We start from the raw sequence: 17,400 nt of genomic DNA, 5'->3' as shown, positions 1-17,400 counted from the left end.
TCAACCAATCAGAGAGCAGCGAACGATCGCGTGTGCCGAACGTGGAGGACACACTCTGCCTCGGATGGCACATTTGAGAGCGTATTCATTTATTTCACGTTTGCAAACTATGTTGGCGTTAAACTATGTTTTAAAACTAATAAAACCGAATTTGCGATTCATTCGCTTTCCTGCGCGTTTGTGCACGCGATGGCGATTTCTTTACCAAACTCCGGAAGCCGTTCGCTTTGGACCAAACCATTGCATGTAAATAGAGGGGGGGGATTGTCACCGTACTCGCAAGCCGTTCGCTTTGGACCAAACCATTTCATGTAAATAGAGGGGGGGGATATAATTTTAGATATAGATATAGTACGGGCAATGCCCTAGTATTATAAACTGCCAGAAGCATATATTCCAAGAGATAGATCGCTTTAATCAGAATTTTAGGTAAATATGGTTTGACAACCATTTTCTATGTATAGTAAAAAGAGGTGCTGATTCCAAAAAAAAGCAGTCTTATTAATCCCAAGTAAGACAAAATTGCCATTTTGGCCTTTTTGACCCAAATTTTGACCGTATTTGGCCAAAATCCGCTTTTCTTTCTAAAAAATATAATTTTTACCCAAAATTAATGTGTAATATATCAAATGAAAGCGCTTTACATGTAGAATACAGATTTGAAGTCAAAATGGAGATAACTGATGTCGTTTTTGAGATATTATTAAAATTGGCCACATTAGATCAGTTTTTTGATTTCAGTATTGTGAGTATAATATATATATTTGTACGTGTTTTATTTCAGATGGATGATCGTATAGAAGTGCCGTTGCAGTGTGTGCTGCATATGATTGGTGATAAAGAACACAATGGTGATGCAGTGGTTCCATTCACTGAACAGACATGGGGAACAGCTGCTGACATAGCCCAAGCCAGAGAACAGTATCAGAAGAGATCAAAGTACCTTGTTATATGTCAATCCATTAATCTTGAAGCTGAACCACTGCCTCACTATGGCTTTCACAGTGGCTGTTATAGTAAATTTACAGCTTATCAGATACAATCAAAAGAAAAGAAAACATCTTCTGATAAAGATATTACTGTTGAAACAAGATCTATGGTGGAGAAACCAGCTTGTATTATCACAGACTCTTGAACATGGATACTACCCATCCTGGCATTAGGCAACAACTTGAAAGCGGCGCTTTATCAGTGAGGTTGTCATCCAATTCCTTTGCCAGACAACCAGTGGATCAAGCACTCGAGAGTACGATAAATGCAGATGCAGCTTCACGACAAACTGGAATAACTTCTTTCCATCAAAGCCAAGGAGCAACCAGGTGCTGGACAGTTACTAGATCAGCTAGAAGCACCATAGTTAGGCATCTGTTTGAAAAAGCAGCAATAAAGAAGGATATAAATCCAAGCCATGACACACGAAAATCGAAAGTCAGTAAATTCCAAATAAACTTGGAAAACATTTCCCAGATTATTGATACTACTATGAATCCTTTTGTTGAGTCCTTGCTTGAAGACACCAATCTCTACTGTATAACTGATGGCAAGAAAATGCCAGATAAAGTAAAAGATGACATGCTAAATCTCTTCGTCTTGGGGAAGAAGTGGAAAGATGAGTTCGTCCAGGGATGCTTTGATGATCCTACCAGGTTTGAGAGGCCACTGCAAAGAAGAAAAGTAAGCAACTTTGCCAGTTCTGCTATCAAAAGCAAAATCCGAGGTAAAGATGAAAAGGTTGTTGAGCTGAAGACAACACGAGACTTCATGGGCAGATTGGTCTATCTTGCTTGTACCAGAAATATTGAGCTTGAAAAGGTGTTTCCTTTTCCACTTACCCCGGTCCCCCTCTCCATGGCCAGCATTTTTGGCACAGTGAAGAAGACACCTAAGCACAAACTCTCCAAGCACCTTGAAGATTTGATTACACACACAGAGCCGACAGTGGTTAATACATTTCTTTATGATGCCATGTTTATAATCCAGTCATTGCCCACCAACTTGCCTCATAATTTTGGGAAAGTAGCAGAGCTGGTTCTGAAGATTATATGCAGTACACAGGCAGATGAAATACACTTTGTCTGTGACAGTTATGTGAAAAGCATAAAGAATGCTGAGCAACAGGCAAGAGGTGCAAATGATGGATCATTTAACATCACTGGTGCAGATCAGTTAAGTCCTAAAGATTTCAGATATGCCTTGAGATCACCAAATTTCAAAACAGCACTTATCAAGTTCTTCATGGAGGAGTGGAAACTTAACAATTATGCAGCTATCTTAAAACAAAAAAAGTTGTTGTTGCACATGAAAATCAGTGTCTTCAGTATACAGCTACGCTAACAGGAAATGTAGAACACAATGAGGTACCAGACTACATATGCTCACATGTGGAGGCAGATACTAGCCTGGTGTACCATCTCAGCATAGTGTCAGAAGCATCACCAGGACAGAATGTCGTTGTCCGTACAACAGACACTGGTATCATGGTTATCCTCCTCTATCATGCCAGACAACTAAAGGTCAATGTGTGGATGGACCTTGGACATTCTGGTGATAACACTAGAAGGTACGCCCATATCACTGCACTAGCAAACCACATTGGTCCAGTACTTTGCAAGGCATTGCCAGGATATCATGCTCTGACAGGATGTGATTACACATCACCCTTCTTTAGGAAGGGAAAGGTGAATCCACTGAAGAAAGCTGAAAAGAGTCCTCTCCATCTTGAAGGCTTAGGCAGTCTCGGAGAGAACACCACCTTTGTTGATGATGACAGCCTTGTTGAACAATATGTCTGTTCACTCTATGGTCAGGGAACATTATTATCTGTGAATGAGGCAAGGTTGAGAATTTTCCTGCAGAAATACAAACCGCCCAATCCAGACAGTCCATTGGAGAAAATAAAAGGAATTGATGCAGGCATGCTTCCACCCTGCAAAGATGTTCTGGTACAAAAATCGGCACGGTGCAACTATGTGGCATATCTCTGGAAACATGCACATCTAAGAGATCCACTAGAGAATATTCAACCCACAGATCATGGCTGGAAGGAGGTTAATGGACTCTTCCTACCAGTATGGTTTACTGGCAGTCAAATGCCAACTATACTTTCTGAGACCATTGAACCAGAAGATATTGCAGATGGAGATGAGGATGGTGAAGACAATGACAGTATTACTGATGCTGATTCAGATGTTAACGATGACAGTGATGATGAAGATGGAAATGACGGATTTTGACCAAATACGGTCAACATTTTGGTAAAAAGAGGCCAACATGGCAAAAGCGTGTCATGTATTATTAAAATGTCTGTATCTTCCCTAAAAGTTAATCATTTTCAAATCTGATTTCACATTTGCAATCTCCATGGTGTAAGGTATTTTTTGATATATAATATAAGGAATTAATAGATGTTTATATTTTTCATACGGGTCATAAACATAATTAATTTTCAGAAAAATATGAAAAAAATCAAAAGTTTTACTCCAAAATTAACAATATCACAAAAACGACATCAGCTATCTCCGTTTTGACTTCAAATCTGTATTCTATATGTAAAGCGCTTTCATTTGATATATTACACAATAATTTTGGGTAAATATTATATTTTTCAGAAAGAAAAGAGGATTTTGGCCAAATATGGTCAAAATTTGGGTCAAAAAAGGCCAAAATGTCAATTTTGTCTTATTTGGGGTTAATAAGACTGCTTTTTTGGAATCAGCACCTTTTTTACATAGAAAATGGTTGTCAAACCATATTTACCTAAAATTCTGATTAAAGCCGTCTATCTCTTAGGGTAATAATGAAAGAATAATCTTGCTGAGGTTGGCAGTCAGATACCATGTACTCAGGAAGGGCAATATGACAGGGTAGAAGGTTGGCAAACGGGTAACATTTTGAAGGGAGACAGGTAAACAAAGAATGTACACAGCAACTATGTCAGTGAGGGTTGAACAAGTCAGAAAAAAGGTGGAATCGTTAATGAAAATAAAAGTCATTTGTTTTGTTTTATGAAAAGGTCAATACTTGTGGAAGAGATGAATGATGGGAGGTAGTCAGGTAGCAGGTTGACAAGTCCAGAATAAGCTGATAAGGGAAACACAACAACAAGTAACATCAGTTTTGTATTTGAAAGACGAGTACACCCGCACACTACGGGAGCGGAAAAAGGGTCATTCCTCTTTGGGGTATGTAGATTACAGTCGATATATGGTCGGGTCTCAAGAACATTGGGTGTGTGTTAATTTACCAAGTTTCTTGTGAAGAGATCGCCAAGTGGTATAAGCATTCGAGCAAGCACTCCATTCAAAACCGTTAAGGAACGGCTGGCTTGGCAAGCGCTAGCTAGCTGTTTTGTAAAGGAGCACAACCCGAGCTTCTCCCTTTCAGTTTCGTATCAAACAGCAGGAGCGAGTTTCAAAAGTTCGCTACGAAAAATGCCACGGTAGTGGCAGAAAGGGCCATGTTATTAACCCAAAATTTGTGGGTTATATAGAGTACAGTAGATCTTCGCTCAGTTCTGTAAGTAAACTTTGATTATCGGGATTCTAAATTAAAACAAGTAAGTTCTTACTTCATGGATGTCGGGATTCCTCCAAATTTTAGTGTTATAAAGAGCATTAGCGACTGTTTAAAAAGCTAAGCATACGTGTTTGTGGTTTATAATATTTTTACTTCCTGTAGAAGCTGCTGCTCACACGGAAACGCCATTATAACGATAAGCTATTTATACACGTTATCACTGCAGGAAAAACGCCTTGGGGAAGTGGGACATTATTAGTATTAATATTGTTTTGTAATAACATTAACCCTTTGAGTACGGGATTTTTTTTGATAATCCCGGGATCCCCAGCAACCGAAACAAATTTGAAAAAAATTCTCGAACCTCGATAAATTTCATAAAACAGGATTAATTTGGCATTTTGGTATGGGAATGCAACCACGTACTGATGATCTATTTATAGGTATAGTCGATGACATGTAGTAACGTCATCCATACACAAAACTTTTTCGCGGGTTGCGGCACTGGACGTCATCCATACTCAAAGGGTTAATAATATGCAATTATCATTAATTTTGTTATTCAAAGCGTCTTTGGAAAAATGCCATGATAAATCTTCTTCTTTGGAAAAACGCCACGATAAAGCTAATTTAACATTGATATACACCTCAACACGCAACCCCATTGACGGCAATGGCAGAGAAAACCCCCTTGGGGAGGGGGGGGAATTATTGCGCTACAACCTTCATTATGTAACCCTTGGTCATCCTGTCAAGTTTGGTTGAGATTGGATAAGTAGGGACGGAATGTATTGGCGTCAAAAATTCATCAGACAGACGGACAGACACAAATGGCATATTTTAGTATGATGATGACGTCACTATTTCATAATGTCTCAAAACCCTGTCCTCTAACTTTCCTTTGTTGTCATATCCACTACCCTTTGCCCATTAGGTCTGGACCTACTTGAGGGTCAGTCTCGGCCATTCACCTGGGACCGTCTCCAGGTTGTTGACAATGACAACCTTGCAGCTGTGCGACTCATGGCAGTGGCTGGACTTAACCATGGGAGGATCACTGTTCGAGGTGCTTATAGTGTTAAACGCACTCTCTTTCTCCTTCAGGCTACCTCTAATTATCAGCCCAGCATGACATACTGTAGCTTATACCACACAGGTCCATATAGAGGGAAGCAGGATAGGTCATTTGGTAGAATGCTTAATGATGACCTTTCTACGAGTAATTCTGAGCTTGATTCCTGGTAGGGTCATATTTGGTGGACTAAAACTCAAGGAGCATACAATCCTTCAGATAGAGACCTAAAGCTGGCTGTCCTTTTTGGATTTTTGTTTATAGATGTCACAGATTATGGTACCTTTCTAAAAACAATAGGCATTGTATGCTGATACCCTGGCCAAATTCCCTGTTTGGGGTTAAAGTAGAAGATCGCACTTGGGATGTGCATGTGGTATAGGCATCACAAGCCAAGCTAGAGTGCTCAAAGAACACCTTATCCTGTGCTGTCCTGAGAAACAAGGACATGGGTGGGGTCTACGAGCGACAAATTTGATTGGTCATGATGACGTAAAATGCAGCAATATTTTGTCCAAGTACTGCTAAACGGAAGGCTATTGGAAGTGCCAAAAAGGCGATATGTGTTCTCCAATGTTCAAGTATATATTAAGTCAATTGAAATAAAAGAAAGATTGAATAGTTCGTGGAAATATTTTTTTTAAAGTCTACCAACCGTTGATAAAAAAAACTTTGATATAGAAACACCTTCAGGTCGTGGAATGTAACTCTTGGTCATCCTGTCAAGATTGGTTGAGATTGGAGGCCCCGCACCTGTGATATAGTAGTCAGGTTCACTATGTTAACAAATATAATTTCGTTCAAAATTTTTGGAGATGAGCAAAACTATACATTTTTGGAATATTCAGAGCATGAGGAATCCAAAAATCAATGTTGACATTTGCGTAGACACCTTTGCGAAAATGACACTCGGGACATAATTAGGATATACTGAATTCGATGAACCCGGTTCCCAAGCCGAATTTTGAGTTTTTGACCTTCTAATTAGCATAAACAAAATGGCCGCCAAATTGCCATTTTTTGACAATTTCTTTGAACAAGCATTTATATATCATGTGTATATACATGCAGCTCTTTTACTTTAACTTTACAACTTTTACCCCAAAATGCACCTAGAAGCTTATACATGGCCTTTTTCCATAAATCCGTCGAGTCCATTAGGGGGTTTATGCTTCTGAGACCGGCCTTGGCTCTTTTTGGTTGCACTAACAGAGCACAAGTAGGAAGATGAAATAAGTTAATTTCTCCATTAATTCCTTCAGTCATTCAGGCATTATACCTTTGGTTCATTCGATCCTTCTAGTTCTTTATTCATTCCTCTGTGAACATTTGAATTATTGAGAATGGCAATGTGGTCTTGAATGAAGAACTGCTTCAGATTCACCAGAATTCCATACAATGGTTCTCTTCAATGAGGAGCGTAACACTAATCCTAACCCTAACCCTAACAATCCTAACCCTAACAACAACTCTAACCCTAACCCTAACCCTAACCCTAACAACCCTAACAACCCTAACAACCCTAACCCTAACCCTAACAACCCTAACAACCCTAACCCTAACAACTCTAACAACCCTAACAACCCTAACCCTAACCCTAACCCTAACAATCCTAACCCTAACAACAACCCTAACCCTAACCCTAACAACCCTAACAACCCTAACCCTAACAACTCTAACAACCCTAACAACCCTAACCCTAACAATCCTAACCCTAACAACAACCCTAACCCTAACCCTAACAACCCTAACAACCCTAACCCTAACCCTAACCCTAACAACCCTAACCCTAACCCTAATCCTAACCATAACCATAACCATAACCATAATCTGAGTTGTTAGGGTTAGGGTTAGGCCACAGTTTGAGTGACCCATAGTAGCTTATATATCCAGGACTCTTTCTTCAGTAGAGCTTGCGTTGTCCTGCATTATAGACAATTGTCTTCATTGTGATATAACCTTGTGATATAAGTGGATGTACCAATTATGGTTCTGGTAATAGATTTAATGAGATGTTCATTTATAGGCCTATATTGAGCATTAAGATGATTGTAACAGAAGCATGATGTCCTTCTCCCTCACAATTACTCAGTTGTTTGAATTAAATGTACTGCCATTGTTTTTGATATTGACAGCTTTCATCTTTATCATGGTGGATGCAGGTGGAAGGCGTTTCATGTTCTCGGTGCAGGACATAGTTGATGGCGTAGTCCGTTATCACCATGACGACAGTGATACGACAAGCGATTTTGTGTTGCTTCACATCACGGATGGCCAGCACAGCATACGTCACAAATTCCCAATACACATCGTACCGAAGGATGACAGTCCACCCTTCTTGCTCAACCATCTTGCTCTGGAGGTAGAGTTCAGTCATCGTAGCTGGCATAAGCTTCACGTTTTCAGGACTTTAAGAGCATGTTGTGGAGCCTTCGCTCGTTTTGCACAAAATATTTTTTAGCATCTTTCATCTCTCATAGGATGATTGCTCGTTTGTGTGAGTGCCTGTTGATGTTTGCTTCATTTCCAGAGAGATCCCCATTCACATCCCTGGATGCCCGGAATCCCTACATTTTCCAGGAATGTTAGTTGCAGGGCTGACTGCCAAAAGGAACTAATGACATCATCTTGGCTTTTCTCTTTGGCTGTACATCTTAAAATCATAGGAAAAAAAAAATAGGGCTGGGCCGATCTCCACCAAATTTCTCATACGCATTAGTCGTACCCAGGGTCAGGTCATGGGCACAAGCAAAAATCCCCCCTCTGCCACACACACACACACCTGCGGGGATGGTGGGAGACGACTTGCGTTCTTTTGGCCGATTCACCTCAAAATTTGCATACTGGCAGTACCCAGGGTCTGGTCATAGGCGGGTCACGACCCCCTCCACCCCCAAACCACCTGTGAGGCGTCTGTGCATGCGCCACAGTGCAAGTGGTTTACTGACCCCTGCTGAAGACATGGTGGAATTATTAGCAATAATTGCACGAGGTAAATTCCCCCACCCCCTGCTCTCAACCCCGTCCCCACCCACAGACTGCTCCCGAGTTTCGAGTTCAATGAAAATGGCAGACATGCAGGATTAGTTACCAGTGTAGGCATTCCTTCTTCATTACATACAAAACAAGAAAAAGAGCAATCAGAGATTGCAAACCCTCGCCAGGATGTATTTTCAGTGGTTTTTAAGGCTTTGGTGTTAAAACAAATATGGCGGCCGAACCATGTGACCAATGACGTCATCATTTTTTTTTCCAAAACTAATTTATTCCTCGATTCCTCGACATGAAAGCCCGCTTGGAGTTTGCAAAAAAGCACCTAAAGGACTCAGTCTGTGAGAAACAAGATTCTGTGGGCTTTCCTGTGTCTTTCACTGAGGAGAGGCTTCCGTCTGGCCACTCTGCCATAAAGCCCCGATCGGTGGAGTGTTGCAGTGATGGTTGTCCTTCTGGAAGTTTCTCCCATCTCCACACAGGATCTCTGAAGCTCAGCCAGAGTGACCATCGAGTTCTTGGTCACCTCTCTTACCAAGGCCCTTCCCCCCGATTGCTCAGTTTGGCCGGGCGGCCAGCTCTAGGAAGAGTCCTGGTTGTTCCAAACTTCTTCCATTTAAGAATTATGGAGGCCACTGTGCTCTTGGGAACCTTCAATGCAGCAGAATTTTTTTGTAGACTTCCCCAGATCTGTGCCTCGACACAATCCTGTCTCTGAGCTCTGCAGGCAGTTTCTTGGACCTCATGGCTTGGTTTTTGCTCTGATATGCATTGTCTGCTGTGAGACCTTAAATATAGACAGGTGTGTGCCTTTCCAAATCATGTCCAATCAATTGAATTTACCACAGATGGACTCCAATCAAGGTGTAGAAACATCTCAAAGATGATCAAGAGAAATGAGAGGCACCTGAGCTCAATTTCAAGTGTCATAGCAAAGGGTCTGAATACTTATGTCAATGTGATGTTTCAGTTTTTTTTTTTAAATAAATTTGCAAAACTTTCTAAAATCCTGTTTTCTCTTTGTCATTATGGGGTATTGAGTGTAGATTGATGAGGGAACAAAATGAATTTAAACGATTTCAGCATAAGGCTGCAACATAACAAAATGTGAAAAAAGTGAAGGGGTCTGAATACTTTCTGAATGCACTCTGCCTGGGAGAGAGAGAGCCAAGAGGGAAGAGGGTGCAAGACCAAAAAGGAGACGGTGGAATACAGAGAGGCCACCAACCTATCTGCGATACGAAAATAACCTGTCTAGACACCCTGTTTCGTCGCAGGAGATCTCCATGATTTTGAGGGCCTTGCTTTCCTCGGCATCAAGAATGGCAAAGTGCAAGGCAAGAGCGCCAGCCCAAAAGGGGAAGGCAGCTCTCCATGAGCTGCAAATGAAAGCCTTGTGCGTTGTTGTCAAAAGTTCAGATTTGCCAATGTTGAAGTAGACTGATGGTATTTATGTAAAGTATTGTTCTTCCTGACAATTTGATGCCACAAATAAGTTATGCGGCTGTTGAAAGTACCCGTAGATATTCTCTCAAGTCGTTCTGTCGATAGCCATGGCTTTCTTGAAGTTGATATTCCCAAAGGGTTCATATTAACCCCTTCTCACCCTTAATCTATCACAGTTGATGGAATCAATAGGATGTTCACTGATGACCTTTCGGGTCATCTGACCTTTTCTGAATGAGGCTGACCTTTCGGGTGTTAACCCGTCATCGGAGCAAAAGAGTATCAACTGATCTTCTCCTCACTTCCCATGGCAGGTAGCATACCTCAATCAATGTTCTGGTCTTTCCATGCAGTGTTCCACCTGTCCACTGACCCAGATCGACCTCTGCCTTCACAATCAACACTAGTTTTTCGTTCCACTTAAACCTATTGCATTTGTTGCTTTTCTTTATCAGCCAGTCCTCTGCGCAGCAGGAGACGGGGTATTGTAATCACTTATGTGTCTGTCTGTCTGTCTGGGTTGACCTGAAATTTTAAAAATCTGCATGTTGGGTCACTGAATTGGTTCACCAATCAAAAGCTACAAGCTGATAGTTTTTTTTTTTACATCAAAAGGTCAAAGGTCAAGGTTGCGTAAAATCATAAATTTTCCTCCAATTGGCCTGAAATTTAAATTTACCATTTGAGTTTTGTCATCAAATTTTCACCAAAGCTTTATCATAAGAATATGGAGAGGGTAAATTAATAACTTGGTCAAAAGGTCAAAGGTCAACGTCACATAAAATCATCAATTTTCATCTGATTGACCTGAAATTTTAAGAATGTGCATATTGGGTCACTCAATTGGTTCACCAATAAAAAGCTAGAAGGCAATTGTTTTTTTTACATCAAAGGTCAAAGGTCAAGGTTGCGTAAAATCATAAATTTTCCTCCAATTGGCGTGAAATTTAAATTTACCATTTGAGTTTTGTCATCAAATTTTCACCAAAGCTTTATGATAAGAATATGGAGAGGGTAAATTAATAACTTGGTCAAAAGGTCAAAGGTCAACGTCACATAAAATCATCAATTTTCATCTGATTGACCTGAAATTTTAAGAATTTGCATATTGGGTCACTCAATTGGTTCACCAATCAAAAGCTAGAAGCTAATTCGTTATTTTTTGTTACATCAAAAGGTCAAAGGTCAAGGCTGCATAAAAGCGCCAATTTGCACCCAATTCACTTAAAATTTAAAGAATTTGCATATCGGGTCACTCAATTGGTTCACCAATCAAAAGCTAGAAGCTGATTATTTTTAGATCTAAAGCTCAAAGGTCAAGGCGACATAAAATAATCAATTTTCATTTTGAATTCTTTTTAAACTCTTTTTGTTATTTGAGCATACGGAACAAGACCTCTGATAACAAACGAATGCGGAAGGGCTTTGCATTTTCAGATGCTTTCAGGTTTTGATACTGCTTTTCATCACGGTGTCTATATGTGACTGATACGATTTTCTTTACAATCATCTGAACACTCAAATGTTTTGCTCATGAACCCACAATCACCGAGTCTTAAGAGTTGTCTACCGTCTGTATGTTTCCCAAAAGTTGTGCAAAGGTGAGGCAGTGACTCTCACAAATGTTCTGAAAGCATCTGATACTGACTCACGTGATGAACTCATCACGTTTACAGTGATGAAGCCGCCACAAGAGGGTCGTCTGCTTCTAAAAACGAGGCACAACACTCTCGGTACTGCTTGTTTTTGCGAATGTAATGCAAAATGAATTTCTGACATAGATGTAGTAATTAATTAATCCTGTTTTATGTGGACTTCACACCATCCCTTAGGCTTGTATTTTTCTTCCTTATAATTGATTGATTCGTTGGTTGAAGAGGATGACTAAGTATGGTTATTTTGTTTCCAGGAAGGATTGGCAAGATTGCCTCTTGTCTCTCTCTCTCTCTCTCTCTCTCTCTCTCTCTCTCTCTCTCTCTCTCTCTCTCCCTCCCTCTGTGTCTCACACTCCCCCTCTCTCTCCCTCTCTCTCTCCCACCCCCCCCTCTCTCTCTCTCTCTCTCTCTCTCTCTCTCTCCCTCTCTCTCTCTCCCATCCCCCCCTCCTCTCTCTCTCTCTCTCTCTCCCACACTCTCTCCCTCTCTGTCTCCCACCCCCCCTCTCTCTCTCTCCCACCCCTCTCCCTCTCCCACCCCCTCTCCCGCTCCCACCCCCCTCCCCCTCCCACCCCCTTCTCGCTCTCCCACCCCTCCTCCCTCTCCCCCTACCCCCCCTTCTCTCTATCTCTCTCCATCTATCTCTCTCTCTCTCTCTCCCTCTCTCTCCCTCTCTCTCCATCTCTCTCTCTCCCTCTCTCTCCCTCTGTGTCTCACACTCCCCCCCTCTCTCTCCCTCTCTCCTCCTCTCTCTCTCCCATCCCCCCCCCCCCCTTTCTCTCTCTTTCCCACACTCTCTCCCTCTCTGTCTCCCACCCCCTCTCTCTCCCACCTCTCTCTCTCTCCCTCTGTGTCTCCCACCCCCTCTCTCTCTCTCTCCCACCCCCTCTCCCTCTCCCACCCCTCTCCCCCTCCCACCCCCTTCTCGCTCTCCCACCCCTCCTCCCTCTCCCCCTACCCCCCCCGCCCCCCCAGTTCTCTCTATCTCTCTCTATCTCTCTCTCCCTCTCTCTCCCTCCCTCTCCCTCTCTGTGGGAGACCTTCGAACTAAGTGCACTAGTAGCAGAGCCGTCTAGCCTAGCTTTGAATATTGGCCCAGACTGGTGTTTCACAAGCTGGGTGATTCATCAATGTGTGTGTCGTGCCTCAGATGGACTTTATACTGCGTGTTCCGTCTGCTGGCATTAGTTGGTGGATGTTAAAGATCCCACGGTGTCCTTTGCGAAAAAGAGTCGAGCTATCGCCGATGCCCAGAAAAAAATTATAAGTCCCTGCCCTAACCTAGAGGGGGCACTGCATCAGCGGCACAGATGCAGGATACTACTTGCAAGAAGACAACTTTTTCCATGCATTGGTTGAAAACCTTTTATTTCCGTCAAAAAAAGGATGCTAAGAACTCGGAGTAGCTGTCTTCTTTGGGATTATCTTCATGTGTGCTTGAGGGTTGGTGGAGGCAAAGGGGATTGAAGTATAATTAAGACAACGGATTATCTTCATAATTACTAACTTGGTCAAAAGGTTAAAGGTCAGCGTCACATAAAATCATCAATTTTCATCTGATTGACCTGAAATTTTAAGAATTTGCACATTGGGTCACTCAATTGGTTCACCAATGAAAAGCTAGAAGCTAATTCCTTCATTTTTTTTTTTACATCAAAGGGTCAAAGGGCAAGGCTGCATAAAAGTGCCAATTTTCACCCAATTCACTTCAAATTGGTTGGTTGAAGTGATGGGAGAAAAAAAGAACAGAGGGTGTGGAAATGTGGATGGAGTGGGAAGCGAAGGAAAAAAAAGTTTGTGAAGGAACATTTTGGGAAAGGGAATGACAAACTTTACATCAATTTGCATTCAAAATAAATACATGGCAACTTTTCTCATGCTTCTCATTCTTTTGATGAGCGAGAGCAATGCATCGATTTTAGAAGAGTTAAACCGAATTATCCTCCATCTTCCTCACTCCCAAACAGTGCCTTGTGTTGTGTCTAGGAAAACAAGTGACCAGCTTCCGACAACATGATTTGTTGATGGGAAAGATTTCCTATCACCACCTGGGTGGTGAAAAAACACAGGACTCTTTTGAGTTCATCCTGTTCGACAGTCACGAACCGCCCAACCACTCTGATGAGCAGGTAGGCTGGCGGCAGATGAATGTCTTGTGGCAGTCAAAAGATGTTATTGTTTTACCACATCTTTACAATGTCTTAATACTGTTACAGACGCGGTTTTGGATGTTAGTTTACCGAGCGGTTTGGTATGACGGCGTCTGCACAGTTTACCCGATTCCACTCGAACGTTGGCCAAATCGCGCTATGCTAAATCAATTAAGGAAAGGACACAACGGCTGGGATTAAATGACACGACACCAGGGGTACAGTTCTCAAGACCTCCGGAGGAGGTTATAATATGGATTTGCAGAACGTTTAGATTACACTGACAAGAGGTACAGCATAGAAAGGTGGGCACTTAAACACGGTCTTATATTAGCCCCGACAGACCACAGATAAACGGGACAAGACTGACTCACACAGGGATTGATGGCAAGGAGGGGCAGGTAGTCGATGGCTCAAGGTGCACCTTGGCTCAGGGGCAGAATCGACCCGGTCCGGTCCAGAGATGCGGGAGGTCTCTCTCAGCGCTAGAAGGTGACGTTCTTTCTCCAAGCTGGGGGCGCATCTTACGTCACCTCCGGTAAGTGGCTGCGTATATCCAGCGGGGAGTGACACGCCCTCGGCTCGTTAGCTCCGCCCCAGATGGAATCGGCCCGCCGCTTCTTATTAGGTGCGGGGGGTTACCGGGCTCCGCCCTTGACGAGGAGCTGACAGTCAGCCCCTTCGTGGTAACCCCGTGGAGCACATGGGCAATGGCGGCTAACCAAGCCGGAGTGAGGACGCACACTCCCCGCGCCGCGCCGCGCTGCCCCCCTCTGTTGTTGTAGTTGTTGTTGTAGTTCCATGAGATGATGGGAGGATGCGGAGATGAGGTTGTGGGGAGGTATTGGGAGGTCCTAAACTCACTACTGGTGCCATACAATCACATTCTGGTGCAACGAAGAGTCAGAATTAATGGAAACGAGTCCTTAACTGACATAGACTAAGAATAACTAGCAAGATGTCCTATAGTTGTCTACGTGAGATGCGGTGAACCTGGGTGCGACATTTAATGGGGGAAAAAGGGGAAGGTCGGTTCTACAGAGTGTTGTTTACAGACAATGGGACTAGGGAATGGGGGATTGGGGATAGTTGGGGAGTATTGGGGAAATAGGGGAATATTTACAAGCGGATATGGATGGAGGCCAAATCCCATATCCGCAACATTGCACCCTTCTCTACCTCGGGGCGTCCCGACCCGATAAATTCTTACCTACTTTAGTGTGGCACTCAGATGTAGTTCACTCTACTATTAACTCTACCCTGAGTGCGACAGTTTTACAGATGTTCACAAATGAGTAAATATGTCCCCCTGCGACGTTGCACCCTTCTCCTCACAGAAACACACCCACAGGATAACCGAATCGCGGAAAGAATCCTCAAACTAAACATACAGCCGGTAGGGAGCATTATTTACACAAGACTACGCTGATATTTACACTACGATCCAGGACCTGTTTTTGGAGGAACACATGCAGATGTTATGCATAGAGAGAGCACGCATGCCAGCATCGATACACCAACCCACGAGTGCTCTGTGGCCTTACGGCCTTTAATAATGTGCAGAGCACCCCTTCCAAGCACCAAAAGCACCACCCCATAACACAGTCAGCACCATCCGGTGCACCAATAAAGTGTTCAACAATCACCGGTGGTGTCGCAGCCGGCCGATGTTCTGCCGCTGGTCTTGCCTTCCTGTGGTGTACTTGGCCTTCTGGCTTCTTTAAAAAATAAAGAAAGGCGCCAACCGCGTCCATTTCTTTATTGTGGCCGTCAGGGGGCCAACTATTAGTGGTTCACCTGTCTGGCATAGGTGCCACGTTGACCCATAGGTCCATCCACGGGTGGTGCTTGCCCGCAAGAGAACTGCGGTCCATGGTGGGCGGCCACAAACATTGCGGTCCATATGGTGTATCGATCCCGGCAGCAAGCAGCGAAAGTGCAGGCCCACAACTGCGGAGCCAGCACCTCTCTCTCCTCTCTCTCTGCCCCAAAGCCAGATCCTCGGAGGTGGGAGACAAAAGAAAAGACAAGTGAGTAAGGTGGTAAGGGCGCAAAAGTGCACGCAATACAAGGTGATGCACACTGGGGGCACATGGGAACCAGGTGAGACAGGTACGTTCCTGCCGTACGCCCCCCCCCCCCACCAGGTAACCTACATTGCCCCTCCCTTACCCCTTACTGTATTCACAAAACACAACACTACCCATAAACATCTACTTTACAAATCAACAAACGTCCCTACTGTCTTCCCCGTTCCTCCCATAAACCAAATTCGTCTTCTCTCCCTCCTAACCAATCAAATTTGCCATTTTCAACTCTCATCAAAATTTGCCATCACCAATTCATCATCAGTCCCTCCTAAGGAGGGAGAGATGGAATCACCCCAATGTCTCATCCACGTCGTGATGCGTCTCACAAATCCAAACAGCAATTCTCTTTTCCTGCACACAGAACAAAGAAAACACAGGTGTGGAGTCATCATCACCACAGGTAAGTGGCTGCGTATGGTGCGACAGGTTCATCAATCCTAACTATTTCCTAAATGACTTTAACAACTTTACATTACCCGGGGTCTTTCTCCTGCCAAACCATTGGCCCTCTTACACGATGGGTTCTAAAAACCAATTCCCATTGACCAAACTGTGGTGCTTTTCAATTTGGGGTCTCACTCCCCCGATTCATCTCCCGGTGCCCTCGCACAATTTCTGGGCCGCGACGTGTAGCTCTCCCCGCAGGTCTACCCACCTGCACACCTCCACCACTGCAGTTGCCTCCGAGCTTACCTGCTCCTTACCCTAACCTAACTACCTGGGGAAGGCCCTCTGGCGCTCTCCCCACTCAGTGCCCTCTCTGGCACTGGGCTACCCGGGTCCGTCCTCCGGATCCTCGGGCCCCACTGACACTAACGGCTCCCAGAGCCCACCTGCGGCCTCACCTGGCCGACATCCTCACAGTGGTGGAGTGCCCAACCAACTACACACACTAACAGGCTACACGCCCAGCCATTTCCACAACACTAATGCACCCATCCACAATACCATTCTGCAACCGCACCACAAATGCCAATATCCAACCACAATTTACCTATACCCTCTACCTAACACTTACACTACCCGCCCCGGGTACTCGTGAAAGGGGTCCACTCTTCCCCCATCCACACCTTCGCACCATGCACACCACTCCGTACCACTTACTCCAACTCTCTCCACACCACTCATTCCAATACTCCATGTACTCCACACACCTGTACTTGCACACCTGTGCTCTCACACCTGGTGCCACCTGCACCCTTCTCTCCCCAAGCGCATTCGCGCTGATCCACAACACTCACTGCTCCACACTGCTCCACACACCTGTCCAGCTCTCACACAGCATCATCTCATCTAACTACTCCCCTCTGAAACTTGCGCTTCCCAGTCGTCCCTTTAAACTATTGCGCTCCCTCGTCATTATAATCCACACTAATCTACCTGCGTCCCCACTACAGGTATCAGTCACTAACTTAAATCTTGTCACCTGATGTCATCTTCTAGGGCCCTATCAATATCCTAACCCACCCGGGCTAGTTTTC

The 17,400-nt window shown here is 43.8% G+C and overlaps 1 protein-coding gene across 1 annotated transcript in view; it reads left to right on the top strand.

Annotated features, from left to right (window-relative positions):
• Window positions 1–17,400, top strand: part of FREM1 (FRAS1 related extracellular matrix 1) — a 204,023-nt gene that overhangs the window by 25,900 nt on the left and 160,723 nt on the right. The window contains exons 8-11 of the mRNA XM_068114049.2: window positions 5,450–5,581; window positions 7,750–7,949; window positions 11,616–11,757; window positions 13,666–13,808. Of these exons, the coding sequence (XP_067970150.2) occupies window positions 5,450–5,581; window positions 7,750–7,949; window positions 11,616–11,757; window positions 13,666–13,808 (617 nt within the window). The remainder of the gene's footprint in view (window positions 1–5,449; window positions 5,582–7,749; window positions 7,950–11,615; window positions 11,758–13,665; window positions 13,809–17,400) is intronic.

This window comes from Myxine glutinosa, chromosome 1 (assembly GCF_964187855.1).
Source record: "Myxine glutinosa chromosome 1, kmMyxGlut1.1, whole genome shotgun sequence".
In the NCBI taxonomy this organism is placed as follows: Eukaryota; Metazoa; Chordata; class Myxini; order Myxiniformes; family Myxinidae; genus Myxine; species Myxine glutinosa.
Note: the sequence above shows the minus strand (reverse complement) of the source record. Positions and strands in the feature narration are given on the sequence as shown.